The following is a 25116-nucleotide window of genomic DNA, read 5'->3' as shown; positions in this document are numbered from 1 at the left end:
TTGCATAATAGAAATATTTTCTCGTGGCAAACTGAAAAGCTCCAAAGAAAAGATCTAAAAGTACTAAGGTCCACAAAATATCTTCCCAGCCAGACCATGCTATAGTGAAATCTACTCCCCCACCATCACCAAGATATTCATGGATACATACAACACCACTCTTACCGAAGATCACCTCACTATAAGAAAGCCTCTAACATGAAAAACAGAGACCAAAATAAGCAAGGAATAAGGAGACTCTGAAGAAACAGACAATATGAGGAGCAGATGAAAACTTTCAAAACTTTAAAAAAATAACTTCAGAGATGGAAGAGAAGCTATGGCATCAATGCAAGAAGAACAAGTTTCAACAAGAAGCAGACACTACCAACAAGAAACATTCAGAATGCAAAACAGAGCTCTTGAAAACTGGAACATTGGAAGATAGAGGACAAAGAAACAACAAAATTCTGAGGAAACATTATTTAGCTTATTCCCAGCTAAACTATCCATCAAGTATAACAAAAAATAAAGTCACAAAAAGACCTTGCTTCATATAAGCATATTCCTCTATGCTCCCTTTCTCGAACTGCTACTGATGGTCACCATCCATCAGAATGAGAACAGAAACATAGAAATACATCATGGGTTCCTGAAAAGGACATAACTAGAGAATGAGCAACAGAAATTCTGTACTTGATAGTTGTGGCATAGTAAAAAAATAACACACACACACACACACACACACACACACAATCTTTGTTCCATGTTCCTGAAATTAGTTTTAAAACTTATTAGAATTTCCTGAATGATAAGAATGATTTCATTATGCTAATGAAGCACTTAAGGCAAAAGCAGGGGATTCCCTAAAAGGATTCAGGATGGAGGGTGATCATCAGAAAAACCCTAGATGAGAGTAAAGGGCTGGAACTTTCAGCTCAGCCTTCAAGGAGGAGGAGGATGAGATGCTGGAAATCGAGTTCAATAATGAGGCTAATAATTTAATTAAGGGTGCCTACAAAATGGAATTTCATTACAAATTCTAGACAACAGAGGTTGGAAGAATTTCCTGGTTGGTGTACAGGGAGGGTGACATGATCTGGTTTCTGTGTTTGGGACCCTCCTAGACCTTGCCCTACATACTGCTTTATTTGGCTACTCCTTTATATTCTTTATAATAAAACAATAATTGCAAGCGTAGCATTTTCCTGAGTTGTGTGCATTGTTCTAGGAAATTATCAAACCTGAGGGGTTTTGGAAAGCCCTGGCAGAAGTGCTGATAGCCTGGAGACCCCACTTGTGGCTGGTATCTGAAGGAAGAACAGTCTGGCTGGGTTCTATGCCTTTATCTTGTCAGATCTGATGCTAACTCTGGGTAGTTGGGATGAGAATTGAATTGAATTGTAGGACACCCCATTGGTATTTGAGATTTGTTGACAGAACCCAAAAGTTAAAGAAAATACCAGTGTGACAGCTATGCAGCAGACCTAGGGAACAACCAATTTAGTTTCAAACAGGAAGACAAAATGCTTCAAAAGATATGTCTCTAAGAACCTGAAAAATAAAAAACAACATGTGTCTGAACATAAGAAGTACAATTTATACTTCTACTAAAACGTTTAGGGATGAAACAGTGCTTTTTACACGAGAAATTCAATGACTGGAAAAAGATAATAACATTAGCTTTGAGGAAAATAAAAAATTATGCTAGAAAATAAATACAATCACAGTCTACTACATGGCTCAGATGTAAATAGTAATTTCATAATTATATTTCATACTGTATATTAACTTAACCAAAAATGATGATATAATTCCATTGAGAGAAAATGGGAAGAAAGGGGGAAGTGTATTACTTGTTTGGGGGTGGGGAGTGAATGGAGAAATAAATCTTCACTTCAGCATTGGGAAGGACTTAGATAGTGAACATAACTCTAAACCAAAAGGTAGTGGTTATTGCAAGCATTTCATTTAAAGATATAGATGTGAATCTCAAAGAAACAGCTAAGAAATGAAAGTAGTTGCTTCTGGGAAATGTAAATGGAGGCAGATATATAAATAAGCCACAGAGATTTATTTCAGTGCTTAATTTATGTGCAAGAATTATATTAACAAAAATACAAATTTTTAAAAGTATCACCACCTACAACAGTACTGTGACATTATCACAGCAAGTATTATTATTTTAAGGGACAGTATCCAAGAGGTGTGGCAGCATTCCCGAGCTCACACAACTTAGGAGGGTTTGAGCTCAGACTGACTGATTGATTTTCAGGGAGGGGAGGAAGGCCTGAGGGAAAAGAATCTCAGTCAGGCTCCAGTCCCAGCGTGGAGCTGAAGGTGGCTCCATCTCACAACTGTGAGATCATGACCTGAGCCAAAATCAAGAGGTAGACACTTAACTGAGCCACCCAGGCACCCCTGAGCTCAGTTTTAAACTCTCTTCTTATGATGTCAAATCTTGTGTATCTGTCTGAATCTACCTAGCAGAAACTTATAAATAAGTGAAGTGTTTTGATATCACCAAAGGGAAAAAGATTAATTCTGACTAGAAGAGACCAGGAAATCTCTTTATAGAAATGTCATTTGAACTAGGCCAGGAACCATTTCAGACTGCTCTTTACAGGCAGGGTAAGTGCCTAGACAATGTTCCTCCCTTCTCTCTTGCCTTGACTTGGCTTCTGGTCTGGGCTGGGTGAAGGATGCAGTAAGTACAGTCCACTGCATGACTCCTGATGCAAGGGCTGCTGAGCTCTCAATAGTTTTTAAGCCATTTGTAGTTTCTCAACACATGGCAGCTCCACTTTTACAATTACCATGAACTCACACCAACTTTGGTGTCCAATTAACAAAATACAGTGAATAGCAGTTCATTTGCAGGGCTGCAGCAAGGAATAAATGCAGAGCCAGGTACTGACATTGGTTACTGCTGTCATCCCTCTGATCTTATAATTCACAGTGAGCATCCAGAGCCCTCAAGGCCCACAATGCTCCTCAGGGTACACAATTCTGCCATCACCCCTTGACTTGTATGCTCTGTCCTCCCAGTGGACTTTGAATACTTGCTTCAATGCCTTCCCACCTCACTGAAGCCACCTTCCCTCCCAGGCCAATTGCAGATGGCCTCCCTTGATGAGTGCATTAGTCAGCATTCCCCTAAAAAAAACAGTAACTATAGGACACACACACACACACACACACACACACACACACACACACACACACACGAAATTTATTATAGGAATTGGCTTACACAATTACAAAGGCCAAAAAGTCCCATGACCTGCTGTCTGCAAGCTGGAGAACAAGGAAAGATCTTGGTATAATCCAGTCTGAGTCTGAGTCTGAGTTCAAAAGCCCAAGAACTAGGGGCCAATGGCATAAGTCCTTCCAGAACTGTGAAGTTGGAAAACCCATGAACCAGGAGCACTGATGTCCATGGGCAGAAAGTGGATGTCCCAGTTTAAATATGGAGAACAAATTCACCCTTCATCTGCCTTTTTGTTCTATTAGGGCCCTCAATGAATTGGTTGATGCCCAGCAGCATGGATGAAAGTAATATTCTTTACTCAATCTCAAATGCTAATCTCTTCAAGAAACACCCTCACATACATCCCTATAAATAATGTTTTACCAGCTATCTAAGCATCCCTTACCCAGTCAAGTTGACATAAAATTAACCATCACAGTGAGCCTCCAATAGAGGAAGATACAATAGTGAGTCCACTGTTAATATCTCCCTGTTGCAGCATTTTCCCATCTAATATTTATCTATGTCTTTTTATCCACTAGTACCTGAGTAGTTTTAATTTAAAAGTGGCATAATTTGATTAATTTGAAATTAATTTGGAAGTGGCATTTAGCTGGAATTTTGAAAAATGAATCTGGGCTTCCTGTTTTTAAAGGTGCATCTACCCATCTCACAGTAGTGATTATGGATTAAGACTGGCCTTGTTTCTGTCATCAAAATTCTGTCATCAAAATTTCCCCACAGTGTTTTTGGTGTGTTTCTTGAAACCATCTGTATATATTACTGGAATATTCAAGTTTCTTTGCTTCATTTTTCCCATTCAAGGTTGAAAATTTTATAATTTTCTTATAGTGCTTATTTAAATTTTTGAAAAAAATATTTTCATTCATATATACATTGAGAGAGTAAAAGAGAGATCTGGGTTATAGACTGCTATTAAAATTGCAGGGATTGTTGTTGCCTGACACTTTAATTAGGTTTAATGAGATTATTTTTTTTTTATCTCTGACTACTTGTATTTCTTATACCCCACCTATAAAGGTTTGATTAGGGTTTGCTTTTTGTTTTTGCATAACTAGAATGCATTGGATAGCAATTCTTTTAAATAATTTGTGGGTGGTAAACCTTGAATCCTTACATATTTGAAACTTTTTTTTTTCTTTTCTACTTGACTTTGTAGAGATTTGGGGGATAACAATAATCAGTTTCTCATCTAAGCTTTGGCATTATAGCCCATTGTCTTCTCAAATCCAAGGTTTCCTCCTAAGATGACAGATGTCATTTTGGCAATCATCCTCTGGCAAAATGATTTTTGCCTGTTCTGCACGAATTAAAGATTTTCTTTTCCTTTACTTGGCGTGTTAAAATTGAAGTATTCAGTGTGACTTTTTCATCTAAGTTTTCATGTTTTCCTTGAACTCTAGAAGGTTTTGTTTTAATCATTTCTTTATTATTCTTACTTCCCATTTTCTCAGTTATCTCTTTCTGAGATATATAGTAGACTCAAGTCAGAATTTATTCTATTACCTACTGTCAATCAGTGATTTCCAAACACAATTTCCCACTGACAGGCTTCTTGATAAAAGGGGATCTAGGTCTAGAGTGGGAGATACACAATGAACTTGTGACACCTCATTTTATTTTGTGCTAGAAACAGAGAAAATATCCATGGTCACAGAAACCATGCCAAAAAGACACAGGAGGTAACCCGACATTTTGAGCATTTAGAAACATTCACTGCAATGAAATAAAACATATCAAACATCCCCCAGAATAATTCAAAATGATAACAAAATCTCATTGGTCACCCATTTAAAATCTTGAATATTGCATAATATATTATTTAAAAATCCCCAAATTAAAAAAAAAAAAAAAAAAAAGGAGAAGACCTGGGCTCGAACCCCAGTTTCTCTGCGTAAACAAGAATGACCATAATAATATAACATGTAGTTCACATGATTACTGAAGAGACAAAAATAAGGTGTGTGACAGTGTTTGAAACTTTAAAGTTATATACGTACAGATGATGACATTTTAAAGATCTTTTCAAATACAGACATTGAGCTATACACCCAAAGTCAAACCATCAAAGCTACTTATAGGTAGGGGAACCAGACCCTGAATCCTACCCACCTCAGGTCTTACCCACCTACCCACAGCCTTTTCCAGATTTCCTGGCAGATACAATGATAATGTCAGAAGGACACTCATTTTCAAAAAAAATAGATTTCTGAAATCAGTGCAATCTTTCCCATCTACACAATGCTACACCATGTATTCCATCTTGCTATTCATTTCCTCTGAGATTAAGTTTCAAGCACTTTATAAGCATTTCTCTCTAATCTGGTATGCTATTTGGAAAAATGCAGGAAGCCAGTGGAAAGATTGTTTGTGAAGAGACTTCTGTGACCAGCTGCTCCCTACTGGTACAAACCACTACTGGAAAGGAAACGCATTTCCTATCATGAATATTCCCTTGCAGTTTTTCATGTAATCCACTGCCCCTAATTTTCTCTGTCATAAGCAATGAAGGTGCCATCTGTATGTTGCTGTTTTAATACACACCCAATGGTTACTGACAAAGGATCATCCAAGGCCATGCCTGTTACATTAATTGCTCCATACATGGGAAGAAGATGAAGGGTCCAACTGTCCTGACTCCCTCTGAGGGAAATAAGATAAGGAGAAACTCCCTGTGGCTATGGACTGTATTCCAGTTCTGTTCCAGCTTCCAGAGAGCTGCTTTAAAATCCTCTCTCATTCCTGGGACCCTAAGTCAGAAAATACAAATCCTTGGCCTAATGACTTTGAGAAAAAAGCCCTTGATGCAATATTCTGGAACAATAAAACACATGACTACTAATATAAAGAACAGGGAAGTCTCAAAGACAAATTTAGATAAATTCTCCTGCTTTAGCTATCTACATGGCTGGCTCTTTATGTCACTTAAAAAAAACAAACAAAACAAAACAAACAAACAAAAAACAACAACAACAACAAAAAACCAAAAACCTATCTCCTGACTTCCAATTGCCTCTAGGATATGCCCCTGAAAAATAACCAGAAATATCTGAATGTTCACAAATACCAAGATTCTATGGACTTTGCCCATTTTTAATCAACATACCTGTTATTCTTTAGTTTTCATCAATCAGAATTGTATTGATCCTCAATCTACAGATATTTGAGGCAAATATAAAATACTGTTGTAAGTGATTCAGGAACAATTTGCTGAGTATAACTATAACATTTAATGAAAAATCTAAGAGTTACATTTTAGTTTTAAAAAGAAAACCTTTTAAAGAAGTTTTTAAATGTTGAGGATTTTACTAAGTATTTGTAAAGGTTTTGCCAATTCATAGAAATAGACACATAGATCATTGGAACAGAATAGAAAACCCAGAAATAAACCCATGATTATATGGTCAATTAATCTTCGACAAAATAGGAAAAAACATCCAATGGAAAAAAGACAGTCTCTTCAACAAATGCTGTTGGGAAAACTGGATAGTGATACACAGAAGATGAAATTGGACCACTTTCTTATACCATACACAAAAATAAATTCAAAATGGATGAAAAACCTAAATGTGAGACAGGAAACCATCAAAATCCTAGGGGAGAACACAGGCAGCAATCTCTTTGACCTTAGTTGGAGCAACATCTTACTAGATATGTCTTCAGAGGCAAGGGAAAGAAAAGAAAAAATAAATTATTGGGACTTCATCAAAATAAAAAGGTTTTGCACAGTGAAGGAATCAACAAAACTAAAAGGCAACCAAAAGAATGGAAGAAGATATTTGCAAATGGCATACCTGATAAAGGGTTAGTATCCAAAATATATAAAGAACTCAAACCTAAAAAAAAAAATAATCCAATTAAAAAATGGACAGAAGACATGAATAGACACTTTTACAAAGAAGACATCCAGATGGCCAACAGACATATGAAAAGATGTTCAACATTACTGATCGTCAGGGAAATGCAAATCAAAACTACAATGAGATATCACCTCATTAACAGTCAGAATGGCTAAACTCAAGAATACAAGAAAGAAACATCAAGAAGCATCAGGTATTATAAAGGATGCGAGAAAGGGGAACCTTCTTGCCCTGTTGGTGGGAATGCAAACTGAAAAAACTGATGCAGCCACTCTGGAAAACAGTATAGAGGCTCCTCAAAATGTTAAAAATAGAACTACCCTAGGGGGCGCCTGGGTGGCTCAGTCGGTTGAGCGTCCGACTTCAGCTCAGGTCATGATCTCACAGTCTGTGAGTTCGAGCCCCGCGTTGGGCTCTGTGCTGACAGCTCAGAGCCTGGGGCCTGTTTCCGATTCTGTGTCTCCCTCTCTCTAATCCTCCCCCGTTCATGCTCTGTCTCTCTCTGTCTCAAAAATAAATAAACGTTAAAAAAAATTAAAAAAAAAATATCTTTAGAACTACCCTCAATCCACCAATTGCACTACTAGGTATTTATCCAAAGGATACAAAAGTACTAATTCAAAAGGATACAGGCACCCTAATATTTATAGCAGCACTATTTACAATAGTCATTTTATGGAAACAGCTCAACTGTCCATCAAATGATGAATGGATAAAGAAAAGTGGTGTATATATGCAATGGAATGTTATTCAGCCATAAAAATAATAAGATCTTGCCATTTACAATGACATGGATGAAACTAGAGATTATTATGCTGAGCAAAATCAGTCAGAGAAAGTCAAATACCATATGATTCCATTCATATGTGGAATTTAAGATACAAAACAAATGAGCAAAGGGAAAAAAGAGAGAGAGGAAAACCAAGAAGCAAACTCTTAACTATAGAGAACAAACTAAGGGTTACCAGAGAGGAGTTGGGTTGGGGATGGGTTAAGTAGGTGATGAGGACTAAGGAGTACACTTGTAGTGATGAGCACTGGGTGCTATATGGAATTGTTGAATCACTATATTGTATACCTGAAAGTAATATTAACACTGTATATTAACTGGAATATAAATAAAAACTTTTTTTAAAAAAAGCTTTAACCATTTAATTTTTAAATTAATTAATTTAATTTTTAAAACCCACAAAACATTTCATTTAATATATAAGGTATGAATATAAACTAAAGATTTTTCAAGCTTACGTACCAGTAAGTTCATTATCTCATTACAGGCTCTCTTTGAAAATAGTATAGAAAGATTTTAAGTTGCTTAGGACACTTTGGGGAACTTTATTTTGATTTTTCTTCATATCAGATTATAAGCATCCAAAAGAAAGAGAACAGAAAATCCATTTCCATCTCATTTAGGAGCCATGAATCTTCATCATGAGACCCCACTTTAAGGAACACCCTGTCATTCATCATAAACAAACTTATCCTGAAACTAAAAATTCCCTACTGAAAATTTTCAAATAATAGTGCTTTAACCCTAACAGGAGTCCAAAAGTATTCGATAATATAGTAGTTCGTTAGAGTAAATGTATCACTTTCTACAGTGGCTACTTTAAAAGAAAACATTTATTTACATTTAAATAAACTGTATATGTAATACATATGTGAAAATGCTTATTATCTCATTCTTGGTAAATTCAAGGGTGTTGCCAAGGACGAGGAAATTATAACTTCTACCTGTATTTTTTAGACAATACCTTTTAAGCATACATTCAACAGGTCACAGAACGCCATCTGAAGGGCATGGTCATACAGCATTCCAAGGAACTGCACTAATATAAGAAAATGACAGAAACAACTGTGCCCAAGTGTTCACTGCCCAATCAGTTTAAAGGATCCCTTTAAATATCAAAATGTATTACAGAAGTATCAACATGGACATGTGAATCAAACAATGGATTAAAAATACAAAACAACATATTTATGCCATTGGCTAAGTTGCTGATAAGAATATCCTGTAAGTTTCCAGTTTGAGATGTCAGCCTAAACACACCCATTTATTTCCCCTTTCCCTCTGAGACCACTGAAATTAAAATAAAGGAGGGAAGTGGTATAAAAACCCCCAAACAAAGAGAATGGGAATTAAATCATAAATGGAATCATAAATAAAAATATTTCAATACATTACAGGAAAACAGCATGTGCATGGAGGCTTGGCGACTGCAAAGGTAGAGTGAAGGTAGCCGCTGCTAAATACTGGAGAGGGGACTGACTGCAGGGTGGGAGGAGCAGGTTTGCTGAGTGGAGCCTCACTGAGTTCAGAAGTGAACTGAAGGAGGCAAGGTGGATGGAGTGGAGCTGACACAGGTGAATGACAGAGAGCTCTGGAAAAGAGAGCTACCAGCTCCCTTCTAAGAATAACCGTTAGCCAGGGTTCCTTCTCAATACAGTCAAAACCCAAACAAGTGGATTGGTTAGAGCTGTGGAGTCTAATATGGTAGCCACTAGGAAAAGGTGGCTACTGAGTCCTTGATAAGTGACCACTGCTGAAATGTGCTGAGTGCAACATACACATGTGATTTCTAAGACTCAGCTCTGCCCTCCCCCAGAAGTGTAAACCATCTTATTAACAATGTTTCTGCATTTGCTATGTGTTGAAATGTTAATAATTTTGATACATTAGGTTAAGTAAAATATATTATTAAAATTAATTTCACCTATATGTTTTTAAGTGTGGCCACTAGGAAATCTAAAATTACATCTGTAGCCAACATTATACTTCTATTGGATAGTAATGAATCAGAGAATAAAGAAGTTAATGTGAGAAGAGATGCCCCTGAGGCAAACCATCCAGCTCTTTGGCATGTAGGGGCTTCAAAAATTTTAACAGTCCTCACTCAGGCCCTAAAACCAGAGCTGAAAGACACTAAATCCTACTCTCAAATATAGCACTTCCACCAATGCTTCTCTTCCCTAATTTTAAAATACAAAAAGATGGGGCGCCTGGGTGGCTCAGTCAGTTAAGCGGCCGACTTCGGCTCAGGTCATGATCTCGCGGTCCGTTGGTTCAAGCCCCACATCGAGCTCTGTGCTGACCGCTCAGAGCCTGGAGCCTGTTTCAGATTCTGTGTCTCCCCCTCTCTCTGACCCTCCCCCATTCATGCTCTGTCTCTGTCTCAAAATAAATAAAAAAAAAAAAGTTAAAAAATTTTAAAAAATAAAAATAAAAAATAAAATACAAAAAGAATTCTAAGAATCAGAAGTCATTTTAGGAAAGCTTGCCAAACAAACAAACCGTAAAAATAAACAGAAAGACAAATAAATAAATGAGTAAAATTAAAAGAAAAGGAATAAATTACCTTAGAAGAAATAATATAATCCAGTTTAAAACACATAAACTAAATAAAGAAATGAACAATAATCTTCAACTGATATCATTTGAGAAAGGTGATCAACTGTATAATAAACAGAGAGAATAATAAAAGGAGGATCCACAGAATAAACTGCATGACTAAAGATTTAGAAAAAGAAAGGTATGATATGATTTGGTAAAGAGTATAAAAAAAGACAAATAGGGGCGCCTGGGTGGCTCAGTCAGTTGAGCATCTGACTTCGACTCAGGTCATGATTTCGTGGTTCAGGAGTTTGAGCCCCACATCAGACTCTGAGCTGACAGGTCAGAGCCTGGAGCCTGCTTTGGATTCTGTGTCTCTCTCTGCCCCTCCCCTGCTCATGTGCGCTCTCTCACACGTGTGCGCTCTCTCTCACTCTCTCTCAAAAATAAAAATAAATAAAACATTTAAAAAGAGAAGAACATTTGAATCAGTAGACAACAGATACACTCCACCCCACTGAATGGCACAGAAGCCACAGCATTGGACCCATACAGAAGGAAGTATAGGCTCAGAAAAATGGCTTTGCAGACAATACAGTTTACATTGTCACAAAATCATAAAGACTGCTTTAAAAAAACAGAATCAAATTGCAGAGAAATTAAATATGATTAAAAGAGAGAATGTAAGGGGCGCCTGGGTGGCGCAGTCGGTTAAGCGTCCGACTTCAGCCAGGTCACGATCTCGCGGTCCGTGAGTTCGAGCCCCGCGTCCGGCTCTGGGCCGATGGCTCGGAGCCTGGAGCCTGTTTCCGATTCTGTGTCTCCCTCTCTCTCTGCCCCTCCCCTGTTCATGCTCTGTCTCTCTCTGTCCCAAAAATAAATAAAAAAAAAACGTTGAAAAAAAAAAATTAAAAAAAAAAAAAAAAAAAAAAAAAAAAGAGAGAATGTAAAGGTTACCAACATGGAGACAGAAGGAGTTAAAGAAAAGTAGGGACAGAACTAGAGTGCTTACAGAGAGGGAAACCCAATTATGGATAACAGAAATGAAAAAAAGCCTTAAGAACTATCTTTTGAAGGTATAAAAGTGATCAGTGAAAATGACAACAGTGGTATGAGAGTAGAAGGGGGGAGCTGTGGTGAGTGAGCCAAGTTCATATCCTGTCATAACAAGAAGTCAATAGCAAGTGGATACAGTTGATCAATCAAGGAATAATAAATGGAGTATTAAAACAGGAGTCATAACCAGAAACAGATCACTGGAGGTCTCTGAGGAATGAACAGCAATGGGAAATGTGGGGTTAGGGGTTAGGGCTTCTTATAAATCCTTTACTGTTGGCTCTGTAACTGCTGTATGTCATATCGACATGTTTAAGTACTTAAAAATGTCACAGCCTATACATTTTATCCATATTATACACACATTAAATAACTGAAACATCTATCTGAAGGCAGACACAGTGGATACACAATGTCCAAGTGTGATATAGTTCAACATTCACACAGCAAATACACTACAATCCTTTATCTTTTAAAAAACAAAAGAAATTAATCATCAGTCAAGATTTCCACGAAACTACTTTAAAAGTGATACCCTTTAAACTGTACTAAATTAAGAGACACCTGGGCAGCATCTGACTCTTGATTTCAGCTCAGGTCATGATCTCATGGATCATGGGATGGAGTTCCGCATCGGGCTCTGCGCTGACAGTGTAGAGCCCGCTTAGGATTCTCTCTCCCTCACTCTGCTAGTCCCCTGCTCCTGCTCTCTCTCTTTCTCTCTCTCGCTCTCGCTCTCTCTCTCTCAAAATAAAATAAATAAACATTAAAAAAATAAACTATGCTCAACTAAAAATCAATTCTAGGTAGATGGTACATAAAATATGAAAGGTAAAACAAGAACAACAAAACGCCTCTATGGGAAAATATCTTCATGATGTTGAGAAAAAGAAAGAGTTTTTAAATAGGACACAATAAGCATTAAACATAGAAAATAAGGTTTCATGAGTTGGGCCACATTATAATGAATTGCTGTTCATCAAGACAGCATCTCTCTAGAAGTATATTATACTTTGATTAAAGATTTACAAAAGACAGAAAGAACAAACATTAAAAGACCAAAAAGACAAGCCAAGAGTCTGAGGGAATATCTGCAAAAGCATATAAGTGCCTAAGGACTCATATCCATAATACAGAATAACTCATACAAATCAAAAAGGAAAAACAACACAAAACAAAAAAAAATAGAAATGATAAAAACAGGCAAGAGACATGAATAGACACTTTTCAAAAGAAAATAATCAAGCTGAAAATTAGGAAATAAAAATGTCCTTGACTTCACTGGTAATCTAGGAAGTACTAATTAAAATCACAAAGAAGAAGGTCTGCCAAGGTGACTCAGTCTGTTAAGCACCTGACTCTTGATTTCAGCTCAGGTCATGACCTCTCGGTTTGTGAGTTCGAGCCCTACATTGGGCTCTGCACTGACATTGTGGAGCCTGCTTGGGATTCTCTCCCTCTCTCTCAAACCCTCCCCTGCTCTCTCTGTCTCTGTCTTTCTCTCTCTCTCTCTCTCTCTCTCTCTCTCTCTCTCTCTCTCTCTCTCAAAAATAAACAAACTAAAATCACAAAGAAGGGGGCCTGAGTGGCTCAGCTGGTTAAGGATTGGCTCTTGATCTCAGCTCCAGTCATTATCTCAAGTTTCATGGTGTTGAGCCCCACTGAGCCTGCTTGGGATTCTCTCTCTCTCTCTCTCTCTCTCTCTCTCTCTCTCTCTCTCTCTCCCCTGCTCATGCTGTCTCCTCTCTCTCTCAGAATAAATAAACATGTAAATAAATAAATAAATAATAAAATCCCCACCCACCAGAATGGTGAATAAAAAAGATTGAAAATACCAAGAGTTGGTGAGTATGTAGAGCAATAAGAATTTTTCATACACTTCTGGTGAGAATATTAATTGGTATATAACCATTTTTTAAAACATTTGGGGGCACTTAGCCCAGTGGGCTAAGCAGCCAGCTCTTGATTTCAGCTCTGGTCATGATGTCACGGTTCATGAGTTAAAGCCCTACATCGGGCTCTGCACTTAACAGCGTGGACCCTGCTTGGGATTCTCTCTCTCTCTCTGCCCCTCTCTGCTCTCTCTCTCTCTCTCTACATCTCTCTCTCAAAATAAATAAAATAAACACTTACAAATAAATAAATAAAACAATTTGGCTTCATTTGGAAAACTTAAAGATATTGCTACTTTATGACTTAGTCCATTTCTATACATATATGCATGTGATAGGCAGAAATGCATACACATGTGCATCAAAATATATGTACAATAGGAATATTCATGGCAGAGTTCTTATTAATAGACAAAAGCTGGAATCTGAATATCCATCAACAGAATAGCAATAAAGATGAATAAATTATAATAGGCAACAACTTGAATGCACTCTCACAAAAATAAAATTGAGCAAAAATAACCAGACCCAAAAGAATACACACCATGTGCTTGCATTATTCCACCTGCATAAACTTCCAGAGAAGGGAAAAACTAAATCGTGGTGCTCAGTGTCATACTAATGGCTTTTCAGTGAGAAATAAATGCAATTTTCTTACTTTATCGATATGCCTTCTCCCTGGAATATAGACACTACCTCTTTTACCCCAAGTCAGGAATCTTTACAATGATCTGGGAGTAAATTCCCCACTTTGAGAATCATCTCACACAAATGGCATTTGTTAACTATGACAGTTACAATTCCCTCCCCCTTTACCAACTTCTACCTGTCACTGGGACAGATCAGCTCCTTCATCTACTACCTGACTTGGGGCCTGGAGTCAGCACATGTCCAACACTCTCCCACAGCCCATTCTCCTTCAGTGACTTTTAACCCAGAATGTGGGTTTTTGTACAATTCCTTATTTAATATCATGTTAGTTTTATCCAATTATTTTGGCAATCTGAGAGCTGTGATTCCTTAGCTTTTTCTGTAACTTCTAGCTTTTTTTTCATGGAAACTTAAGCATACTATATGATATCTCATTTAGAGGTACCCAAAGAAAATATTCGACAAGGAGAGATAAGAACGTGTGTGTGTGTGTGTGTGTGTGTGTGTGTGTGTGTGTGTGTGTGTGTGTGTTTATATACACATAAATAGGTACACAGACCCACTATTTTTATAATAGTTTTAGTTTAGGGGAGTTGTTTGTTTTTGGTTTTTGCTAAAATGATTTATAGCTAATGTTGACTGTCAATAAATTACTGAAATAAATACCATGGGAATTGCTATTAGAAGGTTCCAAATGACTCTCCTTTTCTCTGAGGAGTAAAACACTACCTAATCCTAATAAATCAATAAGAGAACAGAGATTTTGGTTGGCATCCCTCCATAACAAGACTATTTCTCTTCCTTTAACAGCATGTCAAGGATGAATCAGGAACTCTGAGAAAACTGAACCCTTTGGGGAATACCTTCAGTGGTAGACCTGAAAAGCAACATTTACAAGAAAGATTCCTTTAGTAAAAGTGTCCATACTTCTCAGTTTATAAAGCTAAAAAATTTGTGTGTTTATTTATGTCCCAAAGCCATAAAGAGGTTTGAGAGGGATAAAATCTCCACCATAATAAATCTGGATCAATTATAAGGACGCATTATAAACATGCCTTAATTTAGAATTTCAATTCTGCTACTATCAATGATGAACAAAGTGGTTCTCACGAATCCTCCAGTTAGAACAATTAGGATGGAAAATGCAATGATCACATGCATAAAAACACCAGAGAAATTAATAGAGCAATGAGAAATTGCAGCACCAAGATCCAGAAGGAGAGGGAAGCCCTGGGTAGATAACAGAGTTTGGGGCACCTTTTGGGAACCATTTGATGATTCCTGAAACAATGCCTAAGAGACCAAAAAATTAAGCACATCTTGACAGACTTGAGAGCTAGGGGAACCAAATAGGAGCTCAAGTTCCACTGAAAAGAAAGAAGACTCTAGCAAATTCTTTATATTTATATCTAGGTATGTATAAGCAAAAATCAACAGCAGAGCAGCCCTTACAGGGATGGAAGTCCAGGCCCTCATCATCTCAATGATTAACTGGATTAAGGCAGTTTGTGCTTGTGCTGGTGCCATGACCCAGATGTCGGCCAGAAACAAACATGAAAGTTGATAAAGATAGTATCCTCAAGACCCTCAAATTATACCTACAATTCTTCATATGCACTGGGACAAAATAAAAAGGCAACCAGGTTTAGAAACAACATCATGAATCATTTCATGTAACTTAAAAGTCACATCATGAATCATTTCAATATACACTTTTTAAACGATTTCTAAAATAAAAAGAGGGACAGAGATTGAACATGCACTAATGTGAGAAATGCAGGATAGTGGAAAATGAATTTGATTTTATTTTAAAACTCATATTTGTTTACTACATGGCATATTTGGGGGGAGGAGTTAATATGGCAGAGAAGTTGGGGGACCCTGGGCTTTCTTTGCATCACTTTAAAATTAATGCCTGTTAATATGGTTTAAGGTGTTGTAATGGGGTTATACACTTTTTTTAAGTTTATTTTTGAAAGGGGGGAGGAGAAGAGTTAGATGATTAACCAACTGAGCCACCCAGGAGCCCCCACTTTTTTTTTTGATAGAGAGAGAGAGCATGTGTGCAGTGCATTCACAAGCAGGGGAGGGGCAGAGGGACAGGGGGAGAGAGGTTACCTTAAGCAGATTCTATCCCCAGCACTAAGCCTGATGTGGGGCTCATACTCATGAATGATGAGATCATGACATAAGCTGAAATTGAGAGTCTGATGTTTCACCAAATGAGTTACCTAGGAACCCCTAAACTTTTAATTTTTAAATATTTCTCTACACACTCTATAGAGAAAAGAGACCATGAACTACACCAGAATGGCTTGAGTAATGGTAATTTGGGTGATGATTTTCCCCTCGGGCCTTTTTGTTTGTTTGTTTCCTACACAAAATATATATTACCTTTGTAGTTTTAAGAAATATGTATACAAACATTAGGATACTTAATTGAACATTGGGTTTTCTTCACACATGATGTTCAAGATGTACAATTTTTACAGTTAATATTTGATAACATTAAGTTAGAGTTATAGCATTTTACATAGTGGCTGGTAGATGAAAAATTCTAAGCCTGGCAAAAGCAAAGGCCCCGTGAGGATGTGTCAGGTAACACACAAGCCCTTAGGATATCAGGCTCCACAACCATGCCCACCACTGGTAGCAGCAAACCCCAAATGCATGACCACTTAGTTCAACTGTCTTGTGACTAACGCTTCTAAAAGGCTGAATCTAAAAGTAAAATCTATAAAACACCAAAAATCATTTGTGCATAATTATGCGTTTTACATTGTATAATAATTATGTGTTGATTCACATTACTCATTTTAAATACTTTGCCTTCTGGACAGGCTTTCATAACTGTGCACATTTATTTTATGCAAATCAACACTTAGAATGGCCTTAAGATGTATGCATACAGGTGAATGACTAAATGGCACAAATAAAGGAGAAATATTATGGAAACTGTTGGCAGTTTAGAACCCTGCATTTGCAACACTTCAAAATGATTTCTTGTGTCTTATCTCATTCGCAGCCCAGTTACAAACCCACGAAGTAAATTAATAAACTCTGTGAGTCAGAGTATGCATTTAGGAATAACTCAGGCACTTTTACGTAACAAATTTATCTATGTAGCTACATGAAGTTTATGTAAACAGTTATACATCACAGATTAGCTATGCAAAGTGTCTTTGGAATCTGTCCACTTTTCACTTTCCCACAACGTGGGAAGTTTCGACCTCTTCATCCCTTGCCTACATACACTTCACCTCCTCTCCAAACAATTCCGTAGACATACTGCCCTCAACATCCTCTATCTAAATAAACACAGATCTGGTTACATCCCTCCTCTCCTTAAAAATCCACCAGACCTTCCCACTCTACACCTAGCACTTCACCAAGGAGCCTATTAAATAGCTAGAACAGACCAAAGCAGGTAAAACAATCCCTTTGAAAACACATGCTTTGTCTTTAAAATGTATGCATCTTTTTTTTTTTTCATCCTAATCTATAATTTATACTTGTTGGATTTAATACAAATATCACAGTTTGGATTGTTTCCATTTCTAGGAAAATATGCTATGGCAAGCTGATCTTACAGCTTCACAAATCCCCTGGCACACTGCCTCCTCATGCCCTCTGAGATACCCAGACGAGGGCAAAAGCTCAACTCTGCAAAAGCATACACGACACATTACACTCTATTCCCCTCCTGTCTCTGAACTCAACTCATAATCCTACCAAAAAAATAATCCTATCCTTCACCCTGCAAGGTGTGTTTCTAGAACATAATTCTTACAAAAGAGTCTGTAAAGAAAAATTAGTGGTTTGGTCAATGCTATATCCCTCTTTTAGAAATTCTCAATAAACATAAGGACATTCAATATTCTAAGAAGTCTTGCAGTAAAACTTGTAGTGAAGGTTAACCAGGAGACAGTGCTTCATAGAACCCATCTTGCTGAAGATATGCTGCCCTCCACCAAAATCTGTCTTTCCTCATCCTGCCCCCATCACCTGGAAAGTCTCTCCTACTTTATCCAACTGTCAAATTCCTACTCATTTTTAGAAATCTAACTACCTCCGCTTTGAAACCATTCCCAGCCATGCTAGCTGGAAATAAATGTTTTCTCCTATGTGTATTTGTAGCACTTTGTATAGGCATGTATGTTAAATTACACACGTCGTAGTCTTGGATCTCCATGTCAGTCTCCCCAGCCAGATTGTGAGGAGTTTTAAAAGTAGAAACCATCTCTTATTCATTTATGAATCCTCTGAATCAAGCAATGTTCACAAAAACAAGTTCAGTAAATATGTGTGGAATAAATTGGTGAAAGAGAAATGATCTTTCATGAAAATAAGATATGCAACATCATATGCCAACTCTCCATCATTCCATCCAGGAAACCTCTGCTGGCAAAAAGGGGAACAATAACAAGACTTAGGGGGAGGGATAATGGTCTCTAGAACAGCTCAGTCAGAGTGCATAAATGACCCCTGTTACCAGATTTATAAAGAGAATTTTGCACCAGTCAAGACTGTCACATGAATCCTTTATAAGAGCCACTGTGTCTCTGTCCAGGGTGCTAAGATTACAGCTGGAAAGCCCTGCTTCAAAACCAGGCAGAGTCAATTCCAACTGGAATACAAATGTTTGCATATTTCATTACTTCTGATACAGAGACTTCCTTTTCACCTAGTATCTCAGGACAGTCACACTCAATCAGTTACAGTTCAGCCAGTTTAAATAAATCAAGCTAACTATTCTGCAAAAGTAGTTATCAATTCTAAAGGAGGCAAGAGATGCAAAGAACTTGCAAGTCAGATGTGGGTTTTCCTTGCAGCCCTGCCTCTAACCAATGAGCAACTTTGGGCAAGTGACCACAGCTTTCTAGGCATCAACTTCCCAATCTCTGAGTTGAGTAGCTACATAATTAAGATTGAGCAAACCTTCAGTGAATCACTAGCGTATGTCAAGCACTTTTTCTTATTTAATCCTCTTGAAACCTGGTGAAGTGGGTATTACCATTCTCACTATACACATGAAGAAACAGGGATTAAAGAGGTAAAGAAATCTGTTCAAGGCCACACCATGAGCTAGCAGCATTGCCTGCCTAGGAAGTTCAATGGGGTCATGGCTGGACAGCCAAGGTGAGATCAAGGCTTTTTTCCCTCCCACCTTCCCATTACCTCACGCTGCTAATGGCTGTCTTCACGTGTTTCTCTAATACTGTAATGATGATGATATCCAGTATTCATGATTTTTGTTTTTTTTTTTAAACTTCCTAACTTGACACAAGTTTGTGTTTTATTATTTGTCACATTGTGTAACTCAAGTTTATGCCTAAACTTCTCATAAGACCCCCAAATCCCTTATATAACCTGATTCCTTAAGGGTCTCTTAAAGAGTCAAAAGCACTCAGAAAGGCTTGCAGCTGCTCAGTGAGTGGTCTCCTCTCCAAAAGAGATGGCCAGCCTTAGGAGGACAGCTTCACTTGCTCACTGTTCCTACTCCTTGGCTAAGTAGCCACTGTAACTTCACATACCATCCAGCCAGCACAAGGACCACTCAAGAGAGGCAACTGTGTAGCATACCCATGGTAAGTCCGTCTTGCTGGCTGGAGCCAATCCTAGGCAAATGGGACAGTGGGAGGTGGGTTTCACCTTCCCAGCCTATCATGCACCAACTGTGGAGTGTGTTGACTGGTCCTTTATCGTGTGTGTAGGGGATGGGGTGGGGAGTGCTGTTTGGTTTGGTATGTTTTACTGAAAATGACCACAGTCATGTGCTAACTTTGTGGTCTCTCAAAGTGCATTCACATATTTAGCTCATCAGTGACCAATGAAATGCTATCATGCACAGTACGGACTCTGATCACTTATAAAACTTACCTAATAGCAATCATCCACAAACTGTCAAATCCAGAAACCATCAAGGCTCCCAAGTACAAATCGTGAACCTCTTGAAGTAACAGAGAAGTTGCTCTGTAAAGTACTTGCCTCTCCAAACACCCAGAGACTTTTGCCCCTCCCAAGGCCTCTGCACTTGCATTTCTCTGACCTGGCTTCATTCAATGCTACAGCTTCTTTTTCAGTCTCTCTTCCCCTAACTCCAACTCTTCATCCTTTCCCCTCTCCTGTAATCCAAGCTCTGTAAACAGCAATTTTTGCAAACTGTATGATGGCACTTGTCTTTCTTTACAGCCCTCCTTTCATGATAAGTTGACCATGTCATCACATATGCATTGAATATTTTAAAGCATAGTTCTATCTGTAGGAGAAAGTACACATTTAACACAGGTGTAGTATGGGAGAGGAAGGCTTTCATTGTGGCAATTCTAACTAGGTTAAGTGATGCAACATGCATCAGTGTGGTAGTGTGGGTACTCTTTGTAAAATTATGAAATATCACATGTCTTCTTACACCACTTATCTGAACCTCTCTGGTGGCTCTTAGCACTTTCTGTGTGGAACTTAGGCCATTTGCACACCTCTTTCCTCCCTGAACACCACCATCCCTGTGTCCCACTCTTACCCTCATGTGCCCCAGAACAGAATCTGATGCCTTGTACAGACACCGCACAGAAACCCATTTTTAACAATGAAATGCTTTTGTAAAATATTTGTATTGTATGAAGGATATGACAATGAAAACTGAACCTTCAGAGCAGTCTAGAAGAGCAAGAAAGAACTTGTCATACATATGATACAGATTTGTCAACTGAAATGAGCACTAGCAAGTCCACAAAGAAAAAACCCCATGGGGCTGAGAGCAGCTGCCTGAAGGAACAGACAAGTGCATCTCGGGTGTGGACCCAAAGCTGGACTACCAGCACTACTCTCACCAGTAAGGGGCCGGGGAAAGTCCATTACTGGTATTGTGGTGAGGGGCGTGTAAATGCTCACAGCTGGCCAACTGCCTGGACACATTAACCAACTACAAAGCCCAAGGCCAAGCCCCTACCCAAAGAAATTACATACCTCAGGCACCAGCAAAGTCTAGAGATGGCTAAATTGGCACGGACTGCATGCTAACGCTTAGCACATAAGGAGCACTAAAATGTGATCATTTGGACCTTATTCTTGCTGATTCTGGCTCAGGTTGGGGATACTTTCATCCTGAGTTTCTAAGCTGAGGGAAAGGTGGGACTGAAGTACCCATGCACAAGTAGCTGGGGCAGTGGAACATGCTTCACGGGGTTCCTCCTCGATTGGTGGGGAAACCGAGGCACGCAGCAGATGGGGAAACTGAGGTAGGAAGCAGAGGGCAGGCCCAGGTCGGGAACAGAGCGCGGGCCCGCCTCACCCTGAGCCAACTAGCGCGTCCAAGCCAAGCCACCCCGCCTGATCCTTCTGCGACCCCTCAGAGCCCAAGGCGGGGAGAGGGCAGCCCTGTGGCCGGGGCCAGGACTCACCACGTCCATGATCTGCAGGAGGCTGAGGGAGAAGTAGACGGTGAGCGGCTGCGAGTCGTTGGCCACGGGCCTCTCCAAGGGGTTGTAGTTCTTGACCAGCTCCTTGTAGAGCTTCCTCTGGAACTCGCCTTGCAGGGACACTTAAGGAGAGGAGAGCCCAGCGGGCTGCTCAGGGAAGGCCACCGGGGGTGCACCCCACGCCCCCTGCCCGCGGACCCCCACCGCCCAAAGCAAGCACCCCAAACGAAAGGGGCTCTCATTCCCAGGACAGCCCCCGGCAGCGCCGCCCACTGTCCCTCGCTGGCGCGAGCCCCCAAACCTGGCCCGGGCGCGGGGCGCACGGAGCAGGCAGGATGCGCCCGGGATCCCGCGGAGGAGGAGTAGAGGACTGGGAGATCCGGCGGCTTTACCGTGCAAGAGCGACGCGGCCAGCGCCAGCCACACCGACCGGCGCATGTTGGGACTCTGAGCTGCCGCGGCCGGCGCGCCCAGCGTCTTGCTAGTCGGCCCGGGCCTGCGCCTGCGGCCGCGGAGCCGCCTCTCCCGGCTCGGCTCGCGCGCCTTTAAAGAGCCGAGCGCGCGCCCCCGCCCCGCCCGCCTCCGCGCGCTTCTCCACGTGACGAGCCCCGCCCCCGCCCCCGCCCCCACCCCAGCCAGCCAGCGGGGCCCTTGGCGGCTCGGCGGCCGCCCAGGGAACTGCAGCCCGCTGGTATAAGTGGGAAGTGCGCTCCGGAGTACTGGTTACAGCCAGGGCACCCCGCCCCGCCTCCGTCTCCACCGTTGTCCCGGTCCCTCTGCATCACACCTCCGGCCGAGCCAGGGGCTGTCCGAGGCCAGGTTCTGTCTCTCCCTTTTGTCCTTGGTCCCCACTCCGCTCCCTCCTGCTCTCAGACAGAAGCTGCACGGGTCCTTGAGAGAGAGCGGGACAATTCTGGGGTCCAGTCCTCCAGGGTCCTCCCCTCCCTTACGACAGTGGCTGGGTGACAGCGACTAGGAACCAGGCTCCCACAGGTTGGGACGTCTCTCCAACCAGACAAAACAGACATGAGAGGAAGCCCCCCTCCTACCTCCCGCCAGGGTGTTCTGTCAGCAACCATTTGCTGGGCATCACCAGTCCGATTCTCATCTAGGTTCTCATCTAGGTGCTGGGAGAAGAGGGGAAATCTCTGCCTGGGAGACATTCTATACGGGAGGAGAAACGCCGCAGAAGTGTGTGATGGCAATCCCAGTGGACACCCTCTTTATGCCTCGTTCTCTTTTAAAGGAGATTTAAAATTGAAAAGTTACTTCCCACCCCTTTCTGGAAGGACAACCAAAACTTGGTGGTGTGATTTAGGCTTTTATCCTTTTCCTTCTCCTTCTCCTTTTTAACTCGGGAGAGAGTTAATTGACATGGGGAGGCTCAGAGTAAACATCAGTCAAATGGTCAGAGGCTAAGTCGAGTCCTAGACCTTAAGGAGGGGGCTTGGATTTGGAAGAGGAAGGAGGTGAGGATAGGGAGGCGGAAAGCTCTGTCCCACTAGCTCTCTTGCAAGAAGGTTGCAGAAAGCTGAGTGCAGCAGGTTCCCTGAGCCCACGTAGGGGGCGCTGCCCCAAAGTGATCTACACCAAGAACTCAGGCAGGTTGGACCGGCAGAGGCAAAGCCCACATTTGGGCACTGCATAAGACACGGGATTTTGGATGACATTAAAAACAAACAAACAAACAGAACACTAGAAAAGCTCACCAAAACGTGACTGCCTTTGAATTTACCGGAGCGGCAGGAATGGGTGACTGAGCCAGTTATTTGATTTGGGAAAAAAACAAAGAAATGTGACAGCCTTGCAACGAAGTGTCTGATAGCAAATTCACACCTGTTAACTGATGCATGTATAAGTAAATAATGAGTGTAAACTTTGAACTAAGAGAAGGTCCTAGAGGAAAGAAAGATTGATTCTTTCTGGGGAAGAGTTCATAGACATGACAGCCAACCAGGGCTTGCCACAAAGGAAGGGTCCAGCCAGGAGAAGGGAACACCAGAATAGAATTTCCTGGTGAGCAGACAGGTATGCTCTTAGCTTTAATCGAGCTCCTGAGTTCTGCAATCTGGCAGTCTGGATACACACAGAACTGGCACTGGTGAAGAAATGAACTAAAGGGTTTCAGCTGCTGGCAAAAAGGGAGTCAGAGAAAGAAAATAATATATCAGAATAGAGGGGGCATAGGACACAACAGGGAGATTCTCACCGGCATGCCATCCCCACTGGTCATCTGAATGCAACACTAGCTCTCAAACACATTTCCTGAAAGTGTCTAAAAGCCCAGCCTTCCATTCTAGAGAGACATGAGCCTAGAGGGGCCAAGGGAATTCATATACCTTGAGTTTGGCCATTAGGATCACCTTCCTAAAAGCATAAAAACTTCTTTTGTCCCTTGTACCCATAATATCAGAAACCTAGAATTAAACTTTTCTCTAGTGGGACAACCAGTCAATGAGTTTTTATTTATGTCCTATGTTCTTTTAGATGCCTGTAGGACCTACCAGCACAATCCACTCACACAGTTTACAATTTAGAGCTAACATGAGTGTGGATAAATAAATTTCAGTCTGTGCTGTGCCAGTAAATAGGTCTGTGAGTGTGGCTGTGTTCATCCCCATATAAGACTCAGTTTTTTCATTTGTAAAATAAAGAAAGGAGTGGGACTTTCTGGGATTGAGCTGACAGAACTGCAGGTACCCCTTTCACTCCCATTCCCAACATGAATGGTAAGTAAAACGTAAGAGAAAATTAATACATACTTGTGCTTAGAAAGGCAGGGACCAGAAACAAACCCAGAATAGTTACTCACAAGCTGGTGCTATTATCATAGTCCAGGAGAGGGGCATATCTAGACGCGGGCTCCAAGGATAAGAGTCTTAAATTTTAACAAACCTCAATGAAGCAAACTGGTCTTGAGTCTATGAGAGGTGGGGGACTGGAACAAAAATATCCAGATAAATCTAGAGCCTGCAAAAATCTCCCCTTTCATGTAAAAATAGACCAGCAAACCCTAAACATGACCAAGGGTAATGGGAGGAAGCATGTTTTCTGCTTTGAGTCTGGATAGGCGGAAAAGGTAACTATACATTTATAAAACCAAAATTGCAGGGGCGCCTGGGTGGCTCAGTCAGTTGAACGTCTGACACTTTATTTAGGCTCAGGTCATGATCTCGTGATTCATGGGTTCGAGACCCACATTGGGTTCATCTGTGCTGTCAGCGCAGAGCCTGCTTGGGATTCTCTGTATTCCTCTCTCTCTGCCCCTTCCCTGCTCCCTCTCTCTCTCTCTCTCATTCTCTCTCTCAAAATAAGTAAATACAAACTTCGAAAAAAATGCATAGTGCTTAGGTGTGTGCCCAAATATATACAACTCACATGGTTTAGAATTCAAGAATCCCTCTGGGAACAGCTTTTATAAATTTACACACATGGAGCTTAAAAAAAAAACTATGACTTTCATGAAAATGAACTCCAACTAAAAAATATAAAACCCACTCCCAAATAAACTACATCCCCTATGAGGCAATAGCCAATAGTAAGTGAAAGTACATAGACCACAGGCAAAAAAAGTTAGTACCCCACAATTTGAGATAAGAGGATGATTTGGGGGAAAAAAAACTATAAAATAAGTATGTTTACAATGCCAAAGTTA

The 25116-nt window shown here is 40.2% G+C and overlaps 1 protein-coding gene across 1 annotated transcript in view; it reads right to left on the bottom strand.

Moving 5' to 3' along the window:
* The window catches only part of CHRNA7 (cholinergic receptor nicotinic alpha 7 subunit), a 112072-nt gene extending 90173 nt beyond the window's left edge, over window positions 1-21899 (bottom strand). Inside the window, exons 1-2 of the mRNA XM_042940474.1 lie at window positions 21854-21899; window positions 21444-21583 (exon numbers count right to left, since the gene is read on the bottom strand). Coding sequence (XP_042796408.1) covers window positions 21444-21583; window positions 21854-21899 — 186 coding nt within the window. The remainder of the gene's footprint in view (window positions 1-21443; window positions 21584-21853) is intronic.
* Window positions 21900-25116: the final 3217 nt, after the last annotated feature.

The sequence above is a fragment of the Panthera leo genome, chromosome B3 (genome assembly GCF_018350215.1).
Source record: "Panthera leo isolate Ple1 chromosome B3, P.leo_Ple1_pat1.1, whole genome shotgun sequence".
Lineage (NCBI taxonomy): Eukaryota > Metazoa > Chordata > Mammalia > Carnivora > Felidae > Panthera > Panthera leo.
This window is presented reverse-complemented; position numbering and strand designations above follow the sequence as displayed.